This window comes from Phoca vitulina, unplaced genomic scaffold, assembly GCF_004348235.1.
Source record: "Phoca vitulina isolate PV1807 unplaced genomic scaffold, GSC_HSeal_1.0 scaffold22, whole genome shotgun sequence".
Taxonomy (NCBI): Eukaryota; Metazoa; Chordata; class Mammalia; order Carnivora; family Phocidae; genus Phoca; species Phoca vitulina.
Window position 1 is genome coordinate 2,103,218 of NW_022589725.1, and position 25,076 is coordinate 2,128,293.

At 44.8% G+C, this 25,076-nt stretch overlaps 2 protein-coding genes across 7 annotated transcripts in view; both read right to left on the reverse strand.

Moving 5' to 3' along the window:
- Window positions 1-630: 630 nt before the first annotated feature.
- DBNDD2 (dysbindin domain containing 2) overlaps window positions 631-25,076 on the reverse strand; it is a 38,234-nt gene continuing 13,788 nt past the window's right edge. Inside the window, exons 1-4 of one of the 4 annotated variants that reach the window (XM_032419230.1) lie at window positions 5,163-5,270; window positions 2,817-2,963; window positions 2,476-2,613; window positions 631-1,492 (exon numbers count right to left, since the gene is read on the reverse strand). In XM_032419230.1, coding sequence (XP_032275121.1) covers window positions 1,287-1,492; window positions 2,476-2,613; window positions 2,817-2,955 — 483 coding nt within the window. In that variant the 5' untranslated portion in view covers window positions 2,956-2,963; window positions 5,163-5,270 and the 3' untranslated portion in view covers window positions 631-1,286. Of the gene's footprint in view, window positions 1,493-2,475; window positions 2,614-2,816; window positions 2,964-4,571; window positions 5,063-5,101; window positions 5,271-25,076 lie in introns of those variants that run through there. The other 3 variants (XM_032419231.1, XM_032419229.1, XM_032419232.1) reach the window with 3 other exon arrangements.
- Window positions 2,886-25,076, reverse strand: part of SYS1 (SYS1 golgi trafficking protein) — a 38,278-nt gene continuing 16,087 nt past the window's right edge. Inside the window, exon 3 of one of the 3 annotated variants that reach the window (XM_032419226.1) lies at window positions 2,886-2,963. In XM_032419226.1, the coding sequence (XP_032275117.1) occupies window positions 2,957-2,963 (7 nt within the window). In that variant the 3' untranslated portion in view covers window positions 2,886-2,956. Of the gene's footprint in view, window positions 2,964-20,973; window positions 21,013-25,076 lie in introns of those variants that run through there. The other 2 variants (XM_032419228.1, XR_004301193.1) reach the window with 2 other exon arrangements.

Below are 25,076 nucleotides of genomic sequence, written 5' to 3' on the forward strand. Positions count from 1 at the left end.
TTAGAACTTCCAAGGACGCTTCCTGAAGTGGAAACAGCCAGCAGGCTGTGCTTTGCCTGTCCCCAGTTTCTTCTCCCACTTTCTGCCAGTTTCAAGGATATGACGGGCGGGGCTTCAATGGCCACCTCAGACAGGAGCGATCAATGGGAATTCGAGCCACGTGGCTGGGATGGCTGAGCAAAAAGAGCCAAGAAGGACGCAGGTGCCCAATAACTTCGGAGCAGCCACACGGCCCTGCACTTCGGACGTCTTTTATATGAGGAAATAAATGTTTATCTTAAGTCTCTGACCTTTCACTGGCAGCCGAACCGAAACTTGGTACAGGCTTCCAAGTACTTCCTGACTGACCTTTGTCGGTCTTACCTCTCTCACCTTCCTCTCGTCCCCACATCCAACAGTTCAGCCCAGCTGAATGTTCCTCAGTTCCTCAGAGCTATTTCTCTCCACTTACAGTCTTCCCAAGCTGCTCTTGCTGCTTGAATTACAGCCCCCACTTGGCAAACTCCTACTCAGCCTCTGGATCTCAGCTTAAAAATCAGCTCTTTGGTGGCCACATGAGCTATTTTCTGATACCAGAGTTGTTCCTCATCATGCTACTGATTACACCGTGAACCGTGGTATTTACTTGGTTTTCTCCTCCAGAGACAGTCAAGTACCAAAGGCAGGGATGCAGCCTGTCTTGTTCAGAACTGTACTCCAAACGCCCAGCACACGTATTCAAGAACTATTTCCTGAAGAGATGGAGCACATGAGAGATGGGGGGATGGTGTCGTTAGATATAGTGGGTCTGAGATCTCTGCAACGTGACACACAAAGGGGAGTGGTTGGTAGATTATTATTTATTATTTATACCGTGCCTTGTTCCCGAACAGGATGTAGGGGAGCAGGATGGCTGGAGTACCACTGCACGGGGAGTGCTACAGAGTTCACGTCCACTTAGAGACACTGGTTTAGGAGACTCTATCAGAAGACTGCGGAGAGTCTGGGGGAGGGAGGGGTGCTAAGAAAAGCAGTAGCATCTTGTCCTGCCTCATCTTCCATCTCCTCGCCTATAAGCCCTACCTTGGGAGGAAGCCAAAAACTGGTGGGAGGGTTAGGTAGCAGGAAAGGTTAGCAGTAAAGCAGGAGGGTTAATTCCCAGAGAGGTATGCCATCCCACTGTCCTTGCCTCCCCCTGGTGCCTACTGCAAGTAAAGAGTCTGGTCTTCTCTGAAGGGCTCTGGCTGGGCCTAGGGTCTCCTGTGGAGAAGAGCCAGCTCAGTCAGTCTGTAGATGGAGGCCCACTGCTAGCTGCAAGCTCCAGGCTCTGCCCCTCCATCAGCCCCATCCTCTTCCTCATCAGACTGTGCCAAGGGCGTGTCTGCCCCGCCGTCACTGGGATTTGGGCTGTGCAGGTTGGTGGAGTCGTCAGAAGATGAGGAGGACGTGCGGGACACAGTCCTGTCTGGCGTGAGCATTGGCAGGCTCAACTCCTCCGGGTGGTCATCCAGCCCTGCCCAGAAAAGAAGAGTTGGTCAGGGCCACAAACAGGGCTTCTGGGCACTCTCGGAGATGGTCCGGCCAGGAGAGGCTGAACCCCAGAGAAGAGCAGGGGAGTGACCAGTCACTGAGCCAGTCCACAAAGAGCCAGGTCTCCTGACTGCCAGTTCCTTTCACTTCACTACACCATGTCTGGGCCCTAGACTCAGGTCAATCAATTCAAGAGTTCAAGCTCTACCTACATCACTTACTTGCTCCTGAGTGGCTCTGGGCAAGTCATTTTCCCCCTCAAGGACTGAATCTTCTCTAAAAATGGGATAGGCACCTACATTCCAGAAGGGTTTTGAGGATAAAATCAATCGAAGAATGATTATAAAATGTCTGGCATGCAGTAGGCCATCAATAAACAGCGGCAGCTTTAAATAAGAGAATATCTATTTTATAAGCTAAACATATGGGCTTTGGAATGAGACAGCCATGGTTTGAACCCAGCTCTTCCACTTTCTGGCTGTGTGACAACTTCTGAGTCTAATTTCCTCCTTTATAAAATCAGGATACTACCGCCTGCCCTAGTAGGACATTGTAAGGATTGAGTTAATTGAGCACAGTATTAGCAACCTTAAAAAAAAAAAAAAAGTGTTCAGTAAATATTCATATGAAGAGGACTAAAATGGCTTAAGTTATCTAATATAAAAATTTATATTTTATATGATTTTAATTACATGAATTAATCACATTAATTTCACAAACACAAAATTAACAAAGGCTAAGGGGGGCTGAGGCATTCCCAGAATTTTAGATTGGAGATCTGTCACCCAGTTCCCCTCGGGGTCAATTTCCCTAAAATCAGAACAGACAGCTGTTTCATACATAGAAACACCCATTTCCAACCCCTACATGTATACTTCTCCAGCCCTGCCTTGCAGCCTCACTTCAGAGCCTGCCACACAGTTCTGGGCTAACTGGTGCCCAAGTCCCCCAAGCCAAGGGCCATACCAGATGTCTGGGAGGCTGGTGGAGAGTCTTCACAAGGCAAGAACACATCTGCTCCATCCTGGTCTCCAAGGTCAATAAGTTCTACCTGCTCCAGTGCATCCACATTCACTTCCATGGATGAGATACTCCCTATGGGGGCTGAAGATCAAGAAGGGGGCAAGTCAGGAGGACGCAGGCCAGAGCCCCCAGAGCCCCTAGGATGGTCAAAGATATGTGTCAGGTCCAGAGACAGAAGTTTTGAGGACCAAAAAAACAAGGGGAAGAGGCTCCCATGATTCAGGACCTACGAGACCTACCCCCCCACCCCACTCCAGGCCCTCTCCCCAGGACTCAGAGCTTACGTCTCTGCGACTCGAGATGCAGGTGGGACAGGGGGAAGACAAACTCTGTCTCCGGCTGTAAAATTTCCTCAAAGAACTTCTGCCGCTCCCGAAGGCGGAGCTGCTGGCGCTCCAGGGCTGCCCGAGGATTTGGGTCCATGTCAGCTCCTGGGAGGTGGCAGGGCAAGTAGAGCTATGAAGTTGAGAGGGAACACAACGGGGGCCTGGGCTTGGGGAGCCCCTCTGCAGCCAGCATCCTGGCGTTGCAGCCTGGACACCACCGGACTTGGCCACCTCCTTCCCTTCCTTGAAACAAAGTCTGTTACTACAAACTTCAAGTCTCAGAGAGAGGCAGGGCTGAGCCTGGCTCCACAAAGGGGATGCTGGTTCCAGGCACGGCAAAAGAAGCTCCTCTGTATTCAGGGAACGGGGCCAATAGCCAAGACTCAGTATCATGCCCTGGTGAGAGGGGTTGGTGGGATTGGTCCAGCCCAAAAGAAGGAGGCACTTCTAACGGACCCAGCCACCCCTCGGAAGGCCATGGAAGATGGTGGGATGGGGACCTCAGGGTGCTCAAGTGCTATAACTCTGGTTCATGCCCAGCCTTCAAAACCCAAAGACTAAAGCACCCCCTCTCCCCCACACACCCCATCACCACCATCCCCTCCAAACCCTGCTCTTAAGTTAAAGACCTGACTTCCAGACTTGGCTCTGCCCCTCAGGAAATCATCTTTCCAGCCTCAGGCTTCCCATCCGAAAATGACTTAATAGTCCTACCTGCCTCAAACTCAACCCAGCGGCTGCTGGTGCAGGTGCTCTGTAAAATGTAAAGCCCAGATACTGTGCTATTTAGAGGCGCCCCCCATCTCTTTCTTCTCCGTACTCCCCAGGTCTTTATTTAAGCACCTCTCCTCTGACACATCTCAGTCTTATATCCCCACTAGTCAGTGAGTAGCAATTGGAAGGGCGGGTCCTGGGTCCAACTCAGACCAGGCCCCCGCGGTCCCCAGTGCTGAGAGCTTTCCAGAACACCAGAGCTCTGGGCCAGCCCAGGCCCTATACTTCCACTCGCATTGACTCCATCTCCTTCCGGCAGCGCGCTCTGAGCCCATCACCGGAGGCAAGGGAGTATCTGGCTTGAGGACCAGCTCGTCATCCTCTGTAGCCTGCCTCCCTCGCTTCATCCGGACTCGGTGTCGGAGACCCCAGCCAGGGCCAAAGACAGTGTGCGGAGACCTGGTGGCCGCCGGCTGGCAGCGGGGGAGGGAGGCGCTGACGCCGATTCCTGGGAAAGGCTCTCCGAGCTGCCGCCCAGGTCACAGCGCTAAAAATACCCGGGGCCCCTGGGGCCGTCTGCTCCAGCGGCCGGGCGGGGGAGGGAGAGAACGAGGGTGGGGGCGCCCACGGGCCGGGGGTGCCAGGACGCCCCCTCTCCCCCTCCCCCTAACCATCTCCCGAGACCTGAGGCGCTGTCCCCAGGGAGCAGCGGAGCCGGGGCCGGGGAGAGGAAGGGAGTTGTTTACGCGACGAAAGGTGCTGGGGAAAAGACGAGGTCTGGAGAGCCCGGGGGGCCCCAGAAATACAGAGCGCCCCGCCGGTCTCCGCCCCACCCGCCCTGGAGTCCGCGGGAGCGAGAAAATTCCCTAAAAAGGGCCGGGACGCGCCCGCGGGTGGGAGGGGGGAGGCGGCCGAGGGCCCCAGGGCGTCCGGCTAGTGCGGAGGGCCCCCAGCCCTCGCCCGCCCGCCGCCTCTGCGCCCCCGCCGCTGAGCCCCTACCTGCAGTGCCCCGCGCCCCCGCTGCCTCGGTCGCTCGGCTCCGGCGAGACGGCGGCGGGGGCGTGGGAGCGAGCCGCGCCGGGAGGGGTGGGGTTGCGCCGCCGAGGCTCCCGCGGGACGGCCGGGCCCTGGGAGCCGGGAACGAGGAAGCGGCGGGCGGCGGAAGTGGGGGAGGGGCGGCGGCGGGCACCCGCGCTCGCCTCCCTCCCGGCGGCCTTGGGGAGCCCCCTCGGGCGCGGCCGCTCGCACTTCCAGGCCCGGGGAAAAGTTCCCGGCGCGCATCCCTGCCCCGCAGCTGGCCGCGCTCGTCCGCACTCCGCCCGCCGCCGGGGCGCTCGGCTCCGCACGCTCAGATCCACTTGCTGCGCCGCACTGGGCGGTGCATCCCCGCCGCGGGGACACGCGCGGGTTGTCGACCCACGCGCACTTGCTGCTGGCGACTCCCGGGCAGCCCCGCCGCAACGCACCCGCACCCTGGGCGAGAAGGCGCAGCCGGGAAGGAGACCCGCTGGAGCGGGGAGGGCACTGACCCGGTGCCGCGCATCAGGGCAGGTGCGCCGCGGCGGAGGGCCCCCTGACCCTAGGACTCACCCGGCAGCCCCGGGTTCTGTCTCCGGGATCGCACCGAGCCGCCGCCCAGGCTTCCAGCGCACTGGGCGGGGTGGGCGCCGGGACGGGGCGGGTCAGGGCTGCAGGGGTGGGCCGCTGCGCCGCACCCCGAGACGCCGGCGTGGAGCCAAGTCCTCCAGGGCGCGAACAGGGGCGCTGCGCGTTCAGATTGGCGGGGGTGGAGGGGCAAGGCACAAACTGCGGGGCCGACGGAGGAAACGCTTGCCCCCCTCTCCGCGCCTCCTGCTCAAACCAGTGAGTGCCTAAGTGTCCAATCTAGCAGCTCCTGGACTGAGATTCTGTGCCCATTCTTTTCCTCCTCCCTCCCACCCATCCCCTTGTGCTCACAGCTCCAGAGCCGCGGGAACAGGACCGGGTCGGGGGTGTCTGTCGGGAATACTTCCGTGGGGTCATTCGTTCATTCACTGAACAAACATCCACGAGCAAGCCGGGAACTGGGGGTCATCCTTGGCACCTCCCTGTCCTGTGGTAAATACACCTCCATTCCCTGTCGATTCTCTTCCCTAAATAACTTTTCAATCCACCGTTCCTCTCTGTTTGCACCACCATCTCTCCCTTGGCTCCCCAGTAGCCTTCTATCTGGTTTTCCTGTACTCACTCTGGCCCTGCTACACTGCATCCCTCTTCCCCCGCCCCATAACACACAGCAGTCAGCCACCATTTCAAAACCCAAGTCTGCGTTCAAAACGCCACCCCCTGCTTAAATCCCTCCATTGTTAGAATAAAATCTAGGTGCTGATATCTGAGCCGAGTCTTGAGGAAATAAGTTCAACAAGCAGAGAAGAGGGGGGATGGGCATGTGCAAAGGGATGGAGTCATGACACATTCAGGCTTCCCTGTCAGGGGACCAGCCCTGTACAGATACCCAAAGCGCTGCTTCATCTATTGTTAGTGGGATCTCAAAACAACCCTGTGAGAGAAATACAGCAAGCAGCGTTCCCACTATTTTACAAGCAAGGAAACTAGTTTGTGGGAGGCAAGTGGTAGGCAAGTGGTTAAGAGCACAGGCGTGGTAGTCCCACCCTCCTGGGTTGCAAACCTAGCTCTGCATCTAGCCAGCTGTGTAAACACTTAATTTCTCTGTTCCTTGATTTCCTTGCTTATTAGGTAGGAATAATTAATCCCTACCACTTATGAGATAATTCATATAAAATGCTTAGTACAGGATGTGGGTACTTCGGAGATGCTCAATAAACATTAGGTGTTTTGATTGTAATGGGTTCTGAGAAAGGGAGGAAAGTGCTTTCTTCCATGAATTTCTGAAATTATAGGAAGTACACCCTAATAGTTAATACTTCTACAGAGCTTATTATATATCTGTTGCTATTATAAGTGCTTTGCATATATTAACTCTATTAATCCTCTTAACAATCTTGTGAGGTAAATACTATTATTATTTCCATTTTACAGATCCAGAAACTGAGAGACAGAGAGGTGAAGGGACTTGTCCAAGGCCATACAGCAAATAAGTGATGAAATTCAAATCCACAGAGGCTGCTTCCAGGGACTGTGCTTGTAACCTCTGCTCCCAGCCTGTTCCCTTTCTGTCCTGTTGCAGTTTCTATCTTCCAAGAAATGTTTTAGTCAGTTTGATTCTTAGTCCTCATTACTGGATGAAGTAGATACTTCGTCCCCCTTCCTAGCACAGAGGAATGAGACCCACTCGGGAGTACGGTGGGTGAGAGCTCAGCTCCCAAAACCATTTCTCCCCGTTCCAGGGGATTTCCAGGCTTATCCCCAGGAACAGAACTCCATGGGTTGTTTCGACCTGTCCCCAAGATGGTGAGAGATCTGGAACCTCCATCCCTTCTCTTTGCCAGATAGTTGCCACATGAGGGGGTAGAGAGAGAAAAGCATCCAAGCTAGAGATAATTCAGGGGGCTAAGCTGGAAGGGTGTCAGGCAAGAGAAAGACCCAGGCAGCAGCCCCAGGAGCAGATGTCAAAAGGAGGTGGAAGGAGCCATGGAAAAGTAGATGGCTGAGACTTCTGGCTTCCATCCAGGATGCAGAAAGCTGGGAAGAGCATCATTACCACACTAATCACAATTTTTTTTTTTTTTAAAGATTTTATTTATTTATTTGACAGAGAGAGCGAGCGAGAGCAGGAACACAAGCAGGGGGAGTGGGAGAGGGAGAAGCAGGCTTCCTGCCGAGAAGGGAGCCCGATGTGGGACTCGATCCCAGGACCCTGGGATCATGACCTGAGCCGAAGGCAGACGCTTAACGACTGAGCCACCCAGGCGCCCACTAATCACAATTTTTAAAAATTGTTAGGTAGTCTATAAAATTACAACTTCTGTCAAACTCAGAGAGCTGAGGTTGCAGAGCAACCAATTAACCTGAATTCCAAAGAAGGACAGGAGCCTCCAAGAAGAAGTGGGATGCGGGCACTGGCATTGTGAGGTGGGAGGAGGACAGGGCCTCCGGGCAGACGGGCGAGAAGAGTCATTTCCTTATGTAGATCCGGGTTTCTCTCTCGTATCACATTCTTTCTGCCTCCAGAAAGAGCTACATAAAGCACTAAAGATTTCTGGAAATGGACAGAATAAAGGTAAATAGAAGAGACATTTTCCTGTTTTTAATCACCTTACAAGACAACTGACTATTAAAGCCAGAGAGTGGCAGTACACTACTCTTTCGCTTTCGAAGTCATGGGGATGTGAAGTGCAGCACAGGGAATATAGTCAGTAACTGTGTGTGGTGACAGGTGGTAAGTACATTTATCATGGTGAGCATTTTGTAATGTATATAATTGTCAAATGACTATGTTGTACACCTGAAACTAATATAAAATTGTATGTCACTACATTTCAATTTTTACAAGTAGCAATATGTTGTGGATAGATAGCATATATTAAAGTAAAATGTATAACAATAACAATAGTCAAACTGATGGGATAAGTAATTGGAAATATACTCTTGAAGGATTCTCTGCTATATAAGAAGTGGTATAACATTATTTAAAGATAGACTTTGATTAATTGAAGATATATATTGTAAATGCAAGGGCAACCACTAAAAAAATTTTTTTAAAGAAGTTTAACAAGCCAATATGAAGATAAAGTGGGATTATAAAAATATTGGGAGGCATTCTCCCTGGGCCTTTTTGTGCTCAACGTGTCTTGTTGACTATGTCAAGATTGCAAGGATCTGACTTCTCTGTCACCTGGGCCCTCGCCCAGGATTGTTGATTGTTAATAGAGCTGGAGAGATCAGATCAAATCAAGGCAGGCTTGCTTACTGCTTGTTATAAAAGTTCTGGGCCTGGCTCCTTAGCCACAGTGTAAACTCACTGTGTATCTGCTGTGCATCTGGGACCACCATATCGGTTGTTGGCCTTGGGGCAAAGGGAACCAACAAACACACAACTATGCTGCTGTTCATGTTGTTTGGTGTGCTGTGAGGAACCAACTGTTTTGATCAAATGCAGTAAGTCTTATTGTCTATTTTTGGTACCCCATAGATTGATGTTTTTCCCTGAAAAAATGTAATTAATCCAAAGTAAGGAAGAAAAAGAGAAAAAATGAGAAAAAAACATGTAAAATATAAAACAAATAGCAAGATACAAGATTTTAATCCAACTGTCAATGAAAGACAACAAATTAAAAGACAGACTAGTAGAGTAGGAGGTAAAGCAAAAGGCAATAATGTACTGTCTACAAGAAACCCAATTTAACCATAAAAAAATATATGGGTTAAAAGTAAATGAATGGAGGGCACCTGGGTGGCTCAGTCATTAAGCGTCTGACTTCGGCTCAGGTCATGATCCCAGGGTCCTGGGATCGAGTCCCGCATTGGGCTCCCTGCTCAGGGGGAAGCCTGCTTCTCCCTCTCCCACTCCCCCTGCTTGTGTTCCCTCTCTCGCTGTGTCTCTCTCTGTCTCTGTCAAATAAATAAATAAATATCTTAAAAAAAAAAAAGTAAATGAATGGAATGAGATACACCATATAAACAGTAATCAAAGCAAATTAGAGTGGCAATATTAATACCAGACAAATGTAAACTTCAAAAAGACTATTACCAGTGATGAAGAGGGATATTCATAATAATAAAAGGTTCAATTCACCAAGAAGACTCCACTATTATAAATGCGAATACATCTAATAACAGAGTTTCAAAAATAGATGAAGTAAAAACCAATAGACCTAAAATAGAAAGAGAAAAGTCTATATTTCAGTTAGAGAATTCAATACTGTTCTCTCAGTAATCAATAAAACAAGTAGACAGGACAAAGCAGGGAGGATATAGAAAACCTGAACACTAGCAACTGACTTGTTCTGACTGACATTTTGTAACACTTTACCCAACAACAGCAGAGTAAACATTCTTTTCAACTGCACATAAAACTGCACCAAGATACACCATAGTCTGGGCCACAAAACAAACCTCAACAAATTTAAAAGAATTTAAATCATACAAAATGTTGATATGACTATACGAGAATTGAAATATAACTAATAAAGATATCTGGGAAACACCCCCAATACTTGGAAATAAAACACAACACTTCACAATAACCCATGAGTCAAAAACGAAGTCCACAAGGAAATTAGAAAAATATCCTGAATTGAATTAAATTGAAATGCAGCAGCCAGCCACCAAAATACCCCCAGTGCTCAGTGCCATTCGTTAGTCATACCTTTCTATAGACCTCTGCTACACTGGATCAAGGTTTCTCTATGTAAGAAATGATAATGGATCCTGCCCAAAATTAGAATTAAAAAAACAAAAGACCACAGCTTCCATCTTGGGTGTGGGTCCTCTATTGCTTGGATCACTCACTCAGGGGGGAGCCAGCTACTATGTTGTCAACAGCCATGCAGAGAGGCTCACGTGGCAAGCAACAGAAGATTCCAGCCAACAGCCAGGAAGAGCAGAGGCCTGCCAGCAGCCACATGAGTGAGCAGGGAAACAGATCCACCAGCCCTGGGAGTGCCTTGGAAGGACCGCAGTCGTGGCCGGCAGCTTGCCTGTGACCTCCTGAGAGATGGAGGCAGGACCATTTGAGCTAGAGCATTCCTGGATTCCTGCTACCCGAAGCCTTTGAGATACTGAATACTTGTTTCAAACTGTTAAGTTTGTATTGACATGCGGCAATAGATAACCAGGTAGAGACTCTGGTACTGGGGCAGAGTGCTGCCGTGTCAGCTCCCAAGCATGGCAGTGGCATTAGAACTGGCAACAAACAGAGAAGAGTGTAGTCAAAGTGCTTTGGAAAAGCTGCTGATAGAAGCCTCAGGCCTTTGATAAGACAACAGCCAGGGTGGACTGGTAAGCACTACTGGAAACTGGGGGAGGGGGAAGCTCGTTATGTCAGGACACAGAGGTTAGCAGCCCCATCACCTGCAGTAAAGAGGAGAACGGGGGGTACGCCTAATGAACTGGGTGATCTAGCTAATTTCCAAGCAAGGTGGTGAAGGTGCCACCTGGTCTCTTCTCGCTGCCGACGGTAAAATGCCAGCAGGGAGAGAGGAACTAAAACAGCAGTTCCCAAGTGACAGCGAGGCTGCTCCGGGGGGCGGGGGGGAGCATTTGGCAATGTCTGGAGACGTTTTTGGTTGTCGAAACTGGAGAGGTTGCTATTGGCATCTAGTTCGTAGAGGCCAGGGATGCTGCTAAATATCCTCTAGTGCACAAGACAGACCCCTCTCACCACTGCCCCCCACACAAAGAATCATCCTGCCCAGAGTGTCAGTAGTGCCAAGGTGGAGAAACCCTTAGCTAAAATGAAGCGCTGTTAAATTTGAAGGAGCCAGGACTTCACGGTAGGAAATTCTCAGCCTCTCCAAATGGCAAATGAAAGTAACATTAAGGGCGCCTGGGTGGCTCAGTTGGTTAAGCAACTGCCTTCGGCTCAGGTCATGATCCTGGAGTCCTGGGATCGAGTCCCGCATCAGGCTCCCTGCTCAGCGGGGAGTCTGCTTCTCCCTCTGACCCTCCCCCCTCTCATGCTCTCTCTATCTCATTCTCTCTCTCAAATAAATAAATAAAATCTTTAAAAAAAAAAAAAAAGAAAGTAACATTAAGAAGTGGTTTCCTAGCAAACCTCAAAGCCAGGGCATTGAAAACATCCAAAACAACATGGTCTAAAAATGAAACTGAGAGGGGCACCTGGGCGGCTCAGTCATTGAGCATCTGCCTTCGGCTCAGGTCATGATCCCCGGGTCCTGGGATCGAGCCCCACATCGGGCTCCCTGCTCAGCAGGGGAGTCTGCTTCTCCTTCTCCCTCTGCCACTCCCTCCACTTGTGTTTTCTCTCTCACTCTCCCTCTCAAATAAATAAATACAATCTTAAAAAAAAAAAAAAACTGAGAATATGGCTACAAAATCTCGAGTTTACATCTCAGGAAGAGGCAATGCCTCAGAGTACTATTCAGTCAGATAAAAGATCTCTAAAGAAATTATAGGTGTGCCTCACAGATCCTCTGAATCAAACAATAGGGATTCTAGAAAGCTTAGGGGTGTTGTATTGTCCCTTAGCCATTTCAGCAGAAGCCTAATGCAGAGAAGGGCTTATCTCAAAGAAATTGTGGGCATGGCTTTTGTCTAATAGAGTGCCCTGAATAAGATTCAGAGTGACCTACAAGTTCTTAAAAGGATAATATATCCAGAAACATCTCCAGCTTGGATGTATAGGGATAAAGAGAGCATAAAATAAAAACAGGATTTTTGGTTCTGAACAAAATGGAGTAGATGCATTCCTCTCTATCCCTCCCACTAAGTACAGCTTAAAATGCTAGACATTATATTTCAAACAAACATAAGAAGGCAGACCAACCAGGAACCCTAGTAGGTTTTCTTTTTGCTAGGGTCTGGAGAAGCCTGCAACCTGGAAACAGGCAGTTAAAAATTGTTCCCATGAAAAGCCCGTTTTCTCTTGTCAAAGGACTGAGAAAGGGGCACCCTAGCAAGACAGAAATCTTCTGACATTAAACGTCCCACTCCAGCAATACTAGAGGAAAAACCACTCCCAGCCTCCACTAGCAAAGACAGAGGAGAAAGCCGGACTTCAATGTTTGTCTTGTAACAAAGGTAACAGGACACTTCCCCCACTTCACCTCCAGGTGGTGTTAGAGGAGACCCGTGGGAGCCTGGCCTTCATCACTGCCCAGCAGTAACAAATACCCCTCCCCAAGAATCCTTCCCCATTTCCATGGTGTCAGAGGAGGCCATGTGGGGAGCCACACTGTCATCCCCATCCAGCAATAATGAGGCACCACTCCCTTCCCCCAGTGTAAAGGAGGCCAAGTGTAGAGACAAGATGTCCACCTCTGCCAGCAGTCATGAGATAACCCTCCCCTTGCCCTACTGGTTGGTATGAGTGGGGTCATGTACCTAGCCTCAATTTTCACTCTCACCTGGTGGTAAAGAGTTGGTGCGGGCGCCTGGGTGGCTCAGTCGTTAAGCGTCTGCCTTCGGCTCAGGTCATGATCCCAGGGTCCTGGGATCGAGTCCCATATCGGGCTCCCTGCTCCGTGGGAAGCCTGCTTCTCCCTCTCCTACTCCCCCTGCTTGTGTTCCTGCTCTCACTATGTCTCTCTCTGTCAAATAAATAAATAAAATCTTAAAAAAAAAAAAAAAAAAAGAGTTGGTGCCCCCTGTCTCACTGGCCCAGGTCATCTGAGGCCTACTAAAACAGAAGATTTAAATGAGATCCAGAGTCTCATAACATAATTTCCAAAATGTCCAGGTTATAACTGAAAATAATTCAACATACCTAGAACCAGGAAAATCTCAATTTGGATAAGAAAAGACAAACAATAGATGCCAACAAATCACAGCATTGCTGGATTTATCTGACTCTGATTTTAAAACAATCACTATAAAAATGCTTCAACAAACATTCTTGAAATAAAATAAAAAATAAAAAAAAAATCTCAGGGGAAAAAAATAGAAGACATAAATAAAATAGAAATCTTAGAACTGAAGAAAAAATTATTGTGCTGGGTTGAATAGTGTTCTCCAAAAATTCATGTCTACCCAGTACTATAGAATGTGACCTTATTTGGAAATAGAGTCTTTGCAGAAATAATTAGTTAAAATGGGGTCATACTGGATTAGTGTGGGCACCAAATCCAATAACTAGTATCCTTTAAAAGAAGACTATGTGAAAACACATAAGGATACTCAAGGGAGACCACCATGTGAGATGGAGGCAAATACCAGGATGATAGGTCTATAAGCCAAGGAACGTCAAGGATTGCTGGCAATCACCAGAAGCTAGCTAGGCATGGGGCAGATTCTCCCTTAGAGCCTCCAGAAGGAATTAACACCTTGATTTTTGGACTCTTGGCCTCCAGTACTGTACGAAAATAAACTTCTATAGTTTTAAGCCATCAAGCCAGTTGTTACAGCAGGCAGGTCTAGGAAATTAATACAGAAACCAAAATTCAAACAACAACAACAACAAAAACCTTACTGGAGAGGCTCAATAGAAGAATGGAGATAACGTATGAAAGGATCAGTGAATTTGAAGAGAGAATAGTAGAAATGATCCAATATGAAAAAGTGAGAAAATTATAGTAAGAAAGAAACAAAGAAAGTACAGAGCCTCAGGAACCTGTGAGACAATAACAAAAGATTTAACATTTGTGTCACTGGAGTCCCAGGTGGAGAGGAAAAGGAAGTGAAGCTGAAAAAACATTCAAGAAAATAATGGCTAAAATTTTCCCAAATTCGACAAAGACCTGACCTACAGGTTCAAGAAGCTGACTGAATCTCCAACATAAACCCAAATAAATCCATGATAACACTTTTGAAAAATTAAGTCAAAGAACGAATCTTGAAGGCAGTTAGAGAAATGATATCTTACCAATAGGAGAACAACAGTTCAGTTGCATCAGGTTCTCATGATCCATGGAGGCCAGAACAAAAGTGACACAACATTTTTTTTTTTAATTAAAAAAAAATTTTATCGTTATGTTAATCCCCATACATTACATCATTAGTTTTAGATGTAGTGTTCCATGATTCATTGTTTGTGCATAACACCCAGTGCTCCAATGGCACAACATTTTTAAGTAGTGAAGGAAAACACACAACATTTTTAAGCAGTGAAGGAAAACAAAGTCAATCCAGAGTGCTTGACAAAGACTCTCTCCTTGATCAAACTCTACCCGGGCTCCTCTGAGCCCTCTTTTCGACCAGGCCTTAACCTTGGTCTATAAAGACTTGAACAAACACTAATATAGTTTCTAACAGCTCAAGGCTGAATCCCTAGGATGACCCCAGACCCCTTAAAGTGTCTGCCTAAGAAAACTCAAGGCTGCCAAATGAATTCACTGTTTGTTCCAGCCAACCCCTGAAGACAGGGTCCCTGTCTCCCAACAGCAAGATACACATCTTCTATGGGAGGGTAGGAGCTAGCAAACCTAGATGGGTTTCACGTGGACCAATATCCCCTTTCTGCTTTCTGTAGATTTTCACTTCCTTAACTCTACAGAGCACTCCCCTCACCCCCTCCTTGTTCTCAAATTCCTTTAAGATGCTGAGTCATCTCTGTACAAATCAAAGTTGAGTTCAGTTCACACTGGATTCTTTTTCCTATTACAACAGTATATTACTGATCAAAATCTGTCCTTTCTACTTTAAATAATTTGTTTATCTCTGACATGCTGTACCCAGCAAGAAGACTTTTTAGGAATGAGAAATCAAGACATTCTCAAATGAAAGAAATACTAAAAGAATTTGTTGTCTGAAGACCTACCCTAAAAGAATGACCAAAGAGGGCACCTGGCTGGCTCAATCTGTGGAACATGTAACTCTTGATCTCAGGGTTGTGAATTTGAGCCCCACATTGGGTGTAGAGATTACTTTAAAAAATAAAATCTTAAAAAAAGAAAGAAAACACCATAGATTAAATAAAAAACAGAATCCTAAAAAATGTTCAAGTAATACAGGAAGGGTGGAAAAATGGAACAGAGGAATGAAAAACAGAGGAAACAAACAATAAAATGGCAAACAGAAGCACTAAGATACAAATAATTACATGAATGGGAAATGGCCTAAATATATCATTTAAAAGTGAGAGAGACCTGCAAAATAGAATATGAAAAAATGACCCAAATATAAGCTGTCAACAAGAAATTCACTTCAAGTATAATGACATAGGTAAGTTGAAAGTAAAAGGATTGAAAAAGATATGCCATACAAACATTAATCAAAAGACCACAGAATCTGCCATCTTAATATGAGATAAAAGAAAATCACCAGGGAAAAGAGGTTACATTACATAATGATAGCAGGGTCAAACCATGAGGAAGACAAAGCAATCCTAAATGTATAGGAATCAAACTGATAGAACCGAAAGGAGAAACAGGCAAATCCACTATCAGAGTTGGAGACTTCAACACATCTCTAAAATACGGATAGAGAGGCACCTGGGTGGCTCAGTCAGTTAAGCGTCTGCCTTTGGCTCAGGTCATGATCCCAGGGTCCTAGGATCGAGCCCCGTATCAGGCTCCCTGCTCAGCAGAGAGCCTGCTTCTCCCTCTTCCTCTGCTGCTCCCCCTGCTTGTGCTCTCTCTCTGTCAAATAAATAAATAAAGCCTTAAAAAAATAAAATAAAATACTGATAGAAATACTAAGCAGAAAAGCAGCAGAATATGTACTTAACAAAAGAACTTAACAAAACCGACATCCAAAAGGATGTAATTGACATTTAGAGAACATCCAACAACAACAGCAAGACACACATTCTTTTCAAGTGCGCATGGAATATTCACCCCAACAGACAATATCCTAAGTCCAAAGACAACCTCAAGAGACTTAAAACAATCAAAATTATACAGTGTGTGTTCCCTTGACCACAATGGAATCAAACAGATCCAAATCAGTAACAGAAAGGTGACAGGAAATACTCCAAACACATGGAAATTAAACAACATACTTCTAAAAAAATCTAGGGGTCAAAGTGAAGATCTCAACAACATTTTCTAAAATTTAGCTGAATGCAAAGTATCAAAATATGTGGGGCACAGTTAAGGCCATGCTGAAAGGGAAATGTACAGTACTAAATGTTTACTTTCAAAGGAAGATACACCTCCAACTAATAATCTAAGTTCCTGCCTTAAACTAGAATCAGAAGAGCAAAAATCCCAAAGAACTGAAAATAGAAAAACAATAGAGAAAATCAAAGAAAAAGCTGGTTCTTTGGAAAGATCTATAAAATGGGCAAACATCTAACAAGATTGACAAAGGAAAAAAAGAAAGAGAAGTCCTAAACTGTCAATTTCATGAGCGCAACAGAGGATATCCTTATGGGCTCCCAGACATTAAAGAGACAATAAGGGTCTACGAAGAACAATTCTACACACATAAGTTTGGCAATTTAGATGAAAAGGACTAAATCCTCAAAAAGTACAAACTGCCAAAACTCACCCAAAAAAATAGATCATAAAAATAGCTCTATAACTATTAAAGAAATTGAATTTGTAGTCAATGCAACACAAAGACACACACACCTCCCTCTTGAAAAAGAAATATCCAGCACCAGATAGTTTCACTGGAGAAATCCACCCAATACTTATTAGAAGGATTAATTAGAAGAATTAATACCAATTCTATACGATCTCTTTTAGAAAATGGAATAGGAAGGAACACTTCTCAATGTAATTTTAAGAGGTTAGTATTACCAAACGAAAGACAGTACCAAAACAAAACAAAACACAACACAATAGACACATTTCATCTAAGTTATCAAATTTGAGGGCATGGAGTTGTTCATGATATTCCTTTATTATCCTTTTGATGTCCCTAGGATCAGTAGTGGTGGCCTCTCTTAAATTTCTGATATTGGTAATTTGTGTCTTCTTTCTTTTTTTCTTGGTTAGGTTGGCTAGAGTTCTGTTGATTTTATTTACTTTTTCAAAGAACAACTTGTGGGGTTCATTGATTTTCTCTGTTGTGTTCCTGTTTTCAATTTCACTGATTTCTGCTCTAATTTTTATTATTTTTCTTTTGCTTGCTTTAGGCTTAAACTGCCCTTCTTTCTCTAGTTTTATAAGGTAAAAGTTTAGATTGATATCTGATCTTTCATCTTTTCCAATATATGCACTAGTGCTATAAATTTCCCTCTAAGCACTGTTTTTACTGCACCCTACACTTTAGATAAGTTGTCTTTTCACTTTCATTTAGTTAAAAAAGTTTTTTTAAGATTTTATTTACTTGTTTTTGGAGAGAGAGAGAGAGAACATGTGAGGGTGGGGTGGAGGGGTGGGAGAGGCAGAGGGAGAGAGAGAATCTCAAGCAGACTCACTGCTGACAGCAGAGCCCTACATGGGGCTCAATCTCATGACCCCAAGATCATGACCTGAGCCAAAATCAAGAGCTTAGCCGACTGAGCCACCCAGACACCCCTAGTTCAAAATATATTTAAGTTTCTCTTGAGATTTCTTCTGTGATCCATTGTTATTTAGTAATGTATTGTTTAATACCCAAATATCTCAGACTTTTCCAGCTATGTGTTCTTGGTCTCTAATTTAATTCCATTGTGGTTTGAGAAAATACTTTGTATGATTTCTATTCTTTTAAATCTGTTCAGGTGTGTTTTATGGCTCAGAATGTAGTCTATCATGAATGTTCCATTCTTAGTTAGAATATATTTAGGCCATTCACATTTAAAGTGATGACTGATATAATTGCCATAACAGCGATCATGTTTATAACTGTTTTCTATTTGTTGTGCTTGTTCTTTATTTCTTTTTCTTTCTTCCCCTCTTTTTCTGCTTTCTTTTGTTTTGAGCATTTTATGTGATTCTATTTTTCTCTCCTTTCTTAGCCTATCAATTACACTTCTTTTAAAAAAATTTAGTCATTTCCCTAGAGTCTGTAATATATATTTACAACTATTTTAAGTCTACTCTCAAATAACACTATACCAGTTCAAGGGTAGTGCAGGTACTATATAAAGGACCCAGAGCCCTCACAAAAATAGACACAAAAATCTTCAACAAAATATTAGCAAAAATTCAATCCAAAAATACATAAAAAGAATTAAACATCAAAATCAAGTGGGATTTGGGGCACCTGAGTGGCTCAGACGGTTAAGCCTTTGCCTTTGGCTCGGGTCATAATCCCAGGGTCCTGGGATCGAGCCCTGCATCCTGGGATCGAGCCCCATGTCGGGCTCCCTGCTCAGCAGGGAGCCTACTTCTCCCTCTCCATCTGCCTCTCCCCCTGCTCATGCTCTCTCTCTCTCTCATAAATAAAAATTAAAAAAAAAAAAACCCAAGTGGGATTTATTCAGGCATGCAGGCCTAGTTCAACATTCAAATATCAATTAATATAATCTACCATAGTAATGAACTAAAGAAGAAAAAAATCACGTGACCATATCAACTGATGCAGAAAAACCATTAGGCAAAATCCAATGTCCATTATTATAAAAACTCTCAACAAACTAGGACTAGAGGGTAACTTTGAACTGGATAAAGAGCATCTACAGAAAACCTACAGCTAACATCATATTTACTGGTGAAAGATAAGATCAAGAACAAGCCAAGGATGACTGTTCTCATCACCTTTATGCAACATGGTACTGGAATTTCTACTCAGCAAATAAGACCAAAAAAGGAAATTAAAGGCATATAGGTGAGAAAAAATATTTCAAATCACATATATTACAAAGGACTCATATCTAAAATACATAAAGAACTCTCAAAACTCAACAGGAAACAAATAATCCAATTAGAAAATGGGCAAAAGACAGATATTTCATCAAAGAGGATACAGCGGTGGCAAATAACACATTAAAATATGTTAAGCATCAATAGCCATTAGGGAAATGCAAATTAAAACCATGATGAGATAGCACTCCATACTTATTAGAATGGTTTTAAAAAAATAGTGACCATACCAAAAGCAGGTCAGGATACAGAGAAAACAGATCATTAATATGTTGCTGGTGGGAATGTAAAATAATATAGTCACTATGGAAAATAGTTTGTGGCTTCTTAGAAAACTAAGCAGACACCATATGATCTAGCAATTGCACTCTTTGGCATTTATTACTGAGAAATGAAAACTATGTTCATATAAAAACCTATACATAAATGTTCACAGCAGCTTTACTTGTAATAGCTCTAAATTAGCAACAATTCAAATGTTCTTCAATGAGTGAATAGTTAAACAAATTGTGGTACATTCCATACTATGGAATAAAACTCAGCAAAAAAAAAAGGCGGGGGGAACAAATTATTGATACATGCAACAACTGGGTTGATATTGAGGGTATTTTCTGAGTGAAAAAAAGCCAAACTTGTAATGTTACATACTGTAAAATTCCATTTATATAACATTCTTGAAATAACAAAATTATAGAAATGAAGAGGGGTTGCCAGAGGGTAGGGTGGGAGGAAAGAGGGGTGGGTATAGCTACAAAGAGCATGAAGAAGCCTTGGGGTGGTACAACGGTTCTGTATCTTGATTGTGGTGGTGGTTACATGAATCAACAAGTGGTTTTGGTGTTATAATGTAGTTGTGTAAGATGTTACCATTGGGGGAAAATGAGTGAAAGGTCATAGGACCTCCATGCATACATCTTTTGGGGATTTTCTGTGAATCTACAGTGATTTTTTAAGTTTATAAAAGGAACTATTGATACAGCAACAACCTGGACGGATCTCAAGAGCATTATGCTGAGTGAAAAAAGCCCATTTCGAAAGGTCACATACAGTATGATTCTATTCACATAACATTCTTGAAATGACAAAATTATAGAGATGGAAAACAAATTACTGGTTTCTAAAGATTAGGAATGGTATGGCGGGGAGAGGGGCAGATAGCACAAGGGAGATCTTAGTGGTGATGGAACACATACACACAAGTGAATGCATGTAAAACTGCTAAAATCTGAATTAGGTCTGTGGATTGTACAATATCAATTTCCTGGTTTTCATATTGTATGTATTGTGAGGTGCCACCCCTAGAGGAAACTGTACTACTTTTGCAACTCCCTACAGATCTATAATCATTTCAAAATTTACAAAAATAATTGAGAAAAATTAAAAGAGGCCTTTGAACCTCAAAATTTTACTGGCAGGAAGCATGTTGAGAAAATGACTGAACTGCAAATGTGCCCAAAAAAGAAAGGATAACTCAGAACAAAAAGTCCAAGGAACAGAGTCAAAATCTTAGTAGGATTTTGTGTAGAAATCAACAAGCTGATTTTAAAATTCATAAGGAAAGAAAAATTTTGAAAAGAACAGAAGGGGTGCCTGGCTGGCTCAGTCAGAAGAGCATGCCACTCTTGATCTCAGGGTTATGAGTTTGAGCCCCATGTTGGGTGTAGAGATTACTTAAATAAATAAACTTAAAAAAAAAAAAGAACAGGAAAGTTAGAGAACCCACTATCTAATTTTGAGTGTTATTATAAAGTACTATAGTAATCAAGACAGATTATAAGACATACCATAAAGGAATCCAGATAGTATGATACTGGCAAAAGGATAGATATATAAATCAAATAAACAGAACAAAATCTAGAAATATATCCATACATATATGGTCAATTGATTGTTGAGAAAAGTGTGAAGGAATTCAAAGGAAAGAGGACAGTCTTTTCAACAAATTGTGTAGGAATAACTAGATATCCATATAGAAGAACGTTGATCCATACTTTACACTATATACAAAAATTATTGCAAAATAAATATCCAAGGATGCGTAGGTGGCTCAGTCGGTTAAGCATCTGCCTTCAGCTCAGGTCATGGTCCCAGGGTCCTGGGATCGAGTTCCACATTGGGCTCCTTGCTCAGCGGAGAGCCTGCTTCTCCCTCTGCCTGCCGCTCCCCTGCTTGTGCACTCTCTCTCTCTGTCAAATAAATAAAGAAAATATTTTAAAGATTTATTGATTTATTGATTTATTTGACAGAGAGAGACACAGTGAGAGAGGGAACACAGGCAGGGGGAGCAGGAGATGGAGAAATAAATAAAATCTTTTAAAAAAAATTAATGCAAAATGAGTCATTGACCTAAATCTAAAAACCTGAAACTAAAATGTTGAGGAGAAAACATAGGAGTAAGCCTTAGTGATTTGGGGCTAAACAAATATTTCTTAGATATGACACCAAAAGCATAATCCGTTAAAAAAAAACAAACTGATAAACTGGACTTCATCAAAATTAAGAATCTGCTCTTCAAAAGGCAGTTAAGAAAACGAAAAGATAAACCAGCGACTGCAGAAAATACTTGTAAAATCATATGTCTGACAAAGGGATCCAGAATTTACAAAGAACTCTCAAATTTAATAGTATGAAAAACAACCCAACTTTTATTATTTTTTTAAGTAGGCTCCACGCCCAGTGTGGAGCCCAATGTGGGGCTCCAACCCATGACTCCAAGATCAACACCCCAGCCGAGATCAAGAGTCAGATGCCCAACTGACTGAACCACCCACGCACCTCAAAAACAACTCAATTTTTAAAAATGGGCAAAAGACCTGAACAGACACTTCACCAGAAGAGATAAATAGATGGCAAATTAGCACATGAAAAGATGCTCAAGATTATTAGTCATTAGGGAAATATCAATTAACACTACCCTGAGATACCACTACATACCTACTAGAATGGCTTTTTAAAAAACACAACCTGGGATGCCTGGGTGGCTCAGTCAGTTGAGCAGCTGACTCTTGGTTTCGGCTCAGGTCATGATCTCGCAGTCGAGAGATCAAGCCCTGCATCAGGCTCTGCACTCAGTGCAGAGTCTGCTTCAGATTCTCTCTCTCTCTCTTTCCCACTCATGCTCTCTCTCTCAAAGTTAATTAATTAATTAATTTAAAAAACACAACCTAACAGTACCAAGTGCTGCCCAGGATGTGTAGCGAATAGACCTGTCCCACACTGCTGGCAGGAATATAAAACAGAATGACTACTTTGGAAAACTGTTTGGCAGTTTCTTACTAAGTTAAACGTACCATTACCATATGATCCAGGAGTCCCACTCCTAGGTATTCACTCAAGTGAAATAAAAACTTATTCCCACAAAAACCTGCACACAAATGCTTTTGGTAACCTTATTCAGAACTGCCAAAACCCAGCCCAGATGTCCTTCAATGATTAGGTAACACACAGTAGCGTACTCATCAGTGAAATACTACTCAGCAATGAAAAGAAACAAACTACCGCTACCCTCTGAGATGTGCTCATCCAGATTCTTTCTGGAATCTGAAAGAATTCCAGATTCAAAAGGCTCTGCACTGCAGGATTCCATTTATATGATGGTCTGGAAAAGGCAAAGCTGTAGGGCCTGAAAAACAAATCAGCTATTGCCAGGGCCGGGAGGGGGAGGGGGTTAACGGCAGAGATTGCATGAGGGAACTTGAGGGGATTACAAAACATTCTATATGTTGATTGTGGTGGTTTGCACTTGTCAAAACTCATGGAACTGTTCACTAAAATGGATGAATTTTACTGTATTAAAAGATATCCCAATAAACCTGACTTTAAAGAATCTAAAGTGCAAACTATGAGAGGAAACAAACAAAACAAGAGTGGAACCTCACACCCTATGGATGGCTGCTATCGAGGAAGAAGAAGGAGGAGGGGGAGGAGGAGAAAGAGGAGAAGCGGAAGAGGAAGTAGAGGAAGAAAATATGTGTTGGTGAAGATGTGGAGAAACTGGAACCCTTGTGCCCTGTTGGTGGAAATGCACAATGGTGCAGCTGCTATAGAAAACAGCATGACAGTTCCTCAAAAAATTAAAAATAGAATTACCATATCATCCAGCTATTTGTGGGTATATACCCAAAATAATTTAAAGCAGGGTCTTAAAGAAATATTTATACACCCATGTTCCCAGCAGGATTATTCACAATAGCCAAAAAAGGTGGAAGCAATCCAAGTGTCCATGGATAGTATACAAAAGAATATTATTCCACCTTAAAAAAGGAAGAAAATTCTGACACAGGCTATGACATGGATGGCCCTTGAGGACACTATGCTAAGTGAAATAAGCCAGACACAAAAAGACAACTATTTTATGATTCCACTTACATGAGGTACTTAGAGCAGTCACATTTCTAGAGGCAGAGAGCAGAAGGGTGATTGCCAGGGCCTGGGAGGAGGGGGAAATGGGGAGATGATGTTTCATGGGTATTGAGCTTCAGTTTTGCAAGATGAAAAAGAGTTCTGGAGATGGATGGTGGTGATGGTTGCACAACAGTGGGAATGTGTTTAACTCTACTAAACTGTACACTTAAAAATGGTTAAGTTGGTAAATTTTATGTTATGTGTATTTTACCACAACTAAGGAGAAAAAAAGTGGTGGTTTTCCACTCAAGAGCCTTGGAGTTGGTCCACAAGGCTGTGTGTCATTGAATAAGTCTCTCTCCCCACCAATGGGTTTCCTGTGATGGAAAGACCAAACAAGATGGGACATGGAAAATTGCTGTGGGAGTCTCTGCTGGGGTAGAGTCTGGGCATGGAGAACTCCCTGCCCTGTGGGGGTGAAATGCTCAGACAGACACCACTTCCGAGGGAGGGGACCACATGAGGGGGAAAGCATGGACTAGAGCAGAGTGGCAGGGCCGGCCGGGCCAGGCCAGGCCCCCAGCACCAAATCTAGCCACCTTGCCTTGGCTGCCAGAGCCCTTTCAGGGGGTCCCTGGACCCTCAGGACAAACTCCAAGCATCTTGGTGGTAAAGCCCTGGTCATCCACTGGCACTCTTGGCCCCTCTTTTCTACTCTAGCAACATATAACTGTCCATAATTCTTTTCCACACCTATGTTTTCTTTTTTTTTTTTTTAAAGATTTTATTTATTTATTTGACAGAGACAGACACAGTGAGAGAGGGAACACAAGCAGTGGGAGTGAGAGAGGGAGAAGCAGGCTTCCTGCGGAGCATGGAGTCCGATGTGGGGCTCGATCCCAGGACCCTGGGATCATGACCTGAGCTGAAGGCAGACGCTTAACGACTGAGCCACCCAGGCGCCCCCCACACCTATGTTTTCAAAATTCCCTGTTTTGAGAATGCCCTGCCTACCTCACACCCCTTTGCCTGGCCAACTTCTACTCCTTCATTCCTCATTACATTTAAGTGTCTACGAAGACTTATCTGACCTCCTCAGGCTGGTCCTCTGTAGTCCAACAGCCCCTGGGGTTACCTTTGTCATTGATAATGCTGTTTACTTCACTTTTTCAAAAAATACTTATTGTGACCTACCAGGCTCTGGGGGTTTATAAATGAATAGAACAGCCAAAACTCTCTGCCCTTGAAGAGCCTATATTCTAGCAGTACCTCCCCCCCCCGGGGCCTGTGAACTTCTTGAGAGGAGTCATGCTCTGCCTATAATGTGGCTATCCTGAGTGTGTAGCACATGGTGGGTCCCCAGGCCCTTGGCACCCGGGGGCTGAGTGGCAGTTGTAGATGATCCTGATACAGCCCACCAGAGTCCAGGTGGTAAGCGCTGAAATCGTGCCAGCAAGAAGAGTGGTGCCTGAGCAGGAAGAGGAGCCAAAAGTAGTGGGTTGGACAGAAGGGAGAGGGAGTGTCCCCCACAGCTTCCCTCTCGAGTCACCTCCAGGTTTCTTCCCTGGGTACAGCACGTTAACCTCCCCCCTTCACCCTAATAATAAAGGACATTGACATGGACGAAGCTGTTCTGTAGCCTCGGCTTGGTGTGTCACCCCTAAAAGGCAGAGCTAAGCACCCCCTGCACACATACACCTCTCTGCCCTAGAGGCAGTACAGTGGAGAGTTCGGTTCCCACGCTCGGTTGGGTATCAGACTGGCTGACTGACTGGGGTGGTGCCAGGAAGCTGTTCTTCACAGGCTCTTCCACTCATTGCTGCGGCCGGCTAGGCAGATCCTTCCGAGCAGCCCTCGTCTGTCCCAACCCTTCACCACCACCCCCTCCCTGCCCCCATCTCCTCTA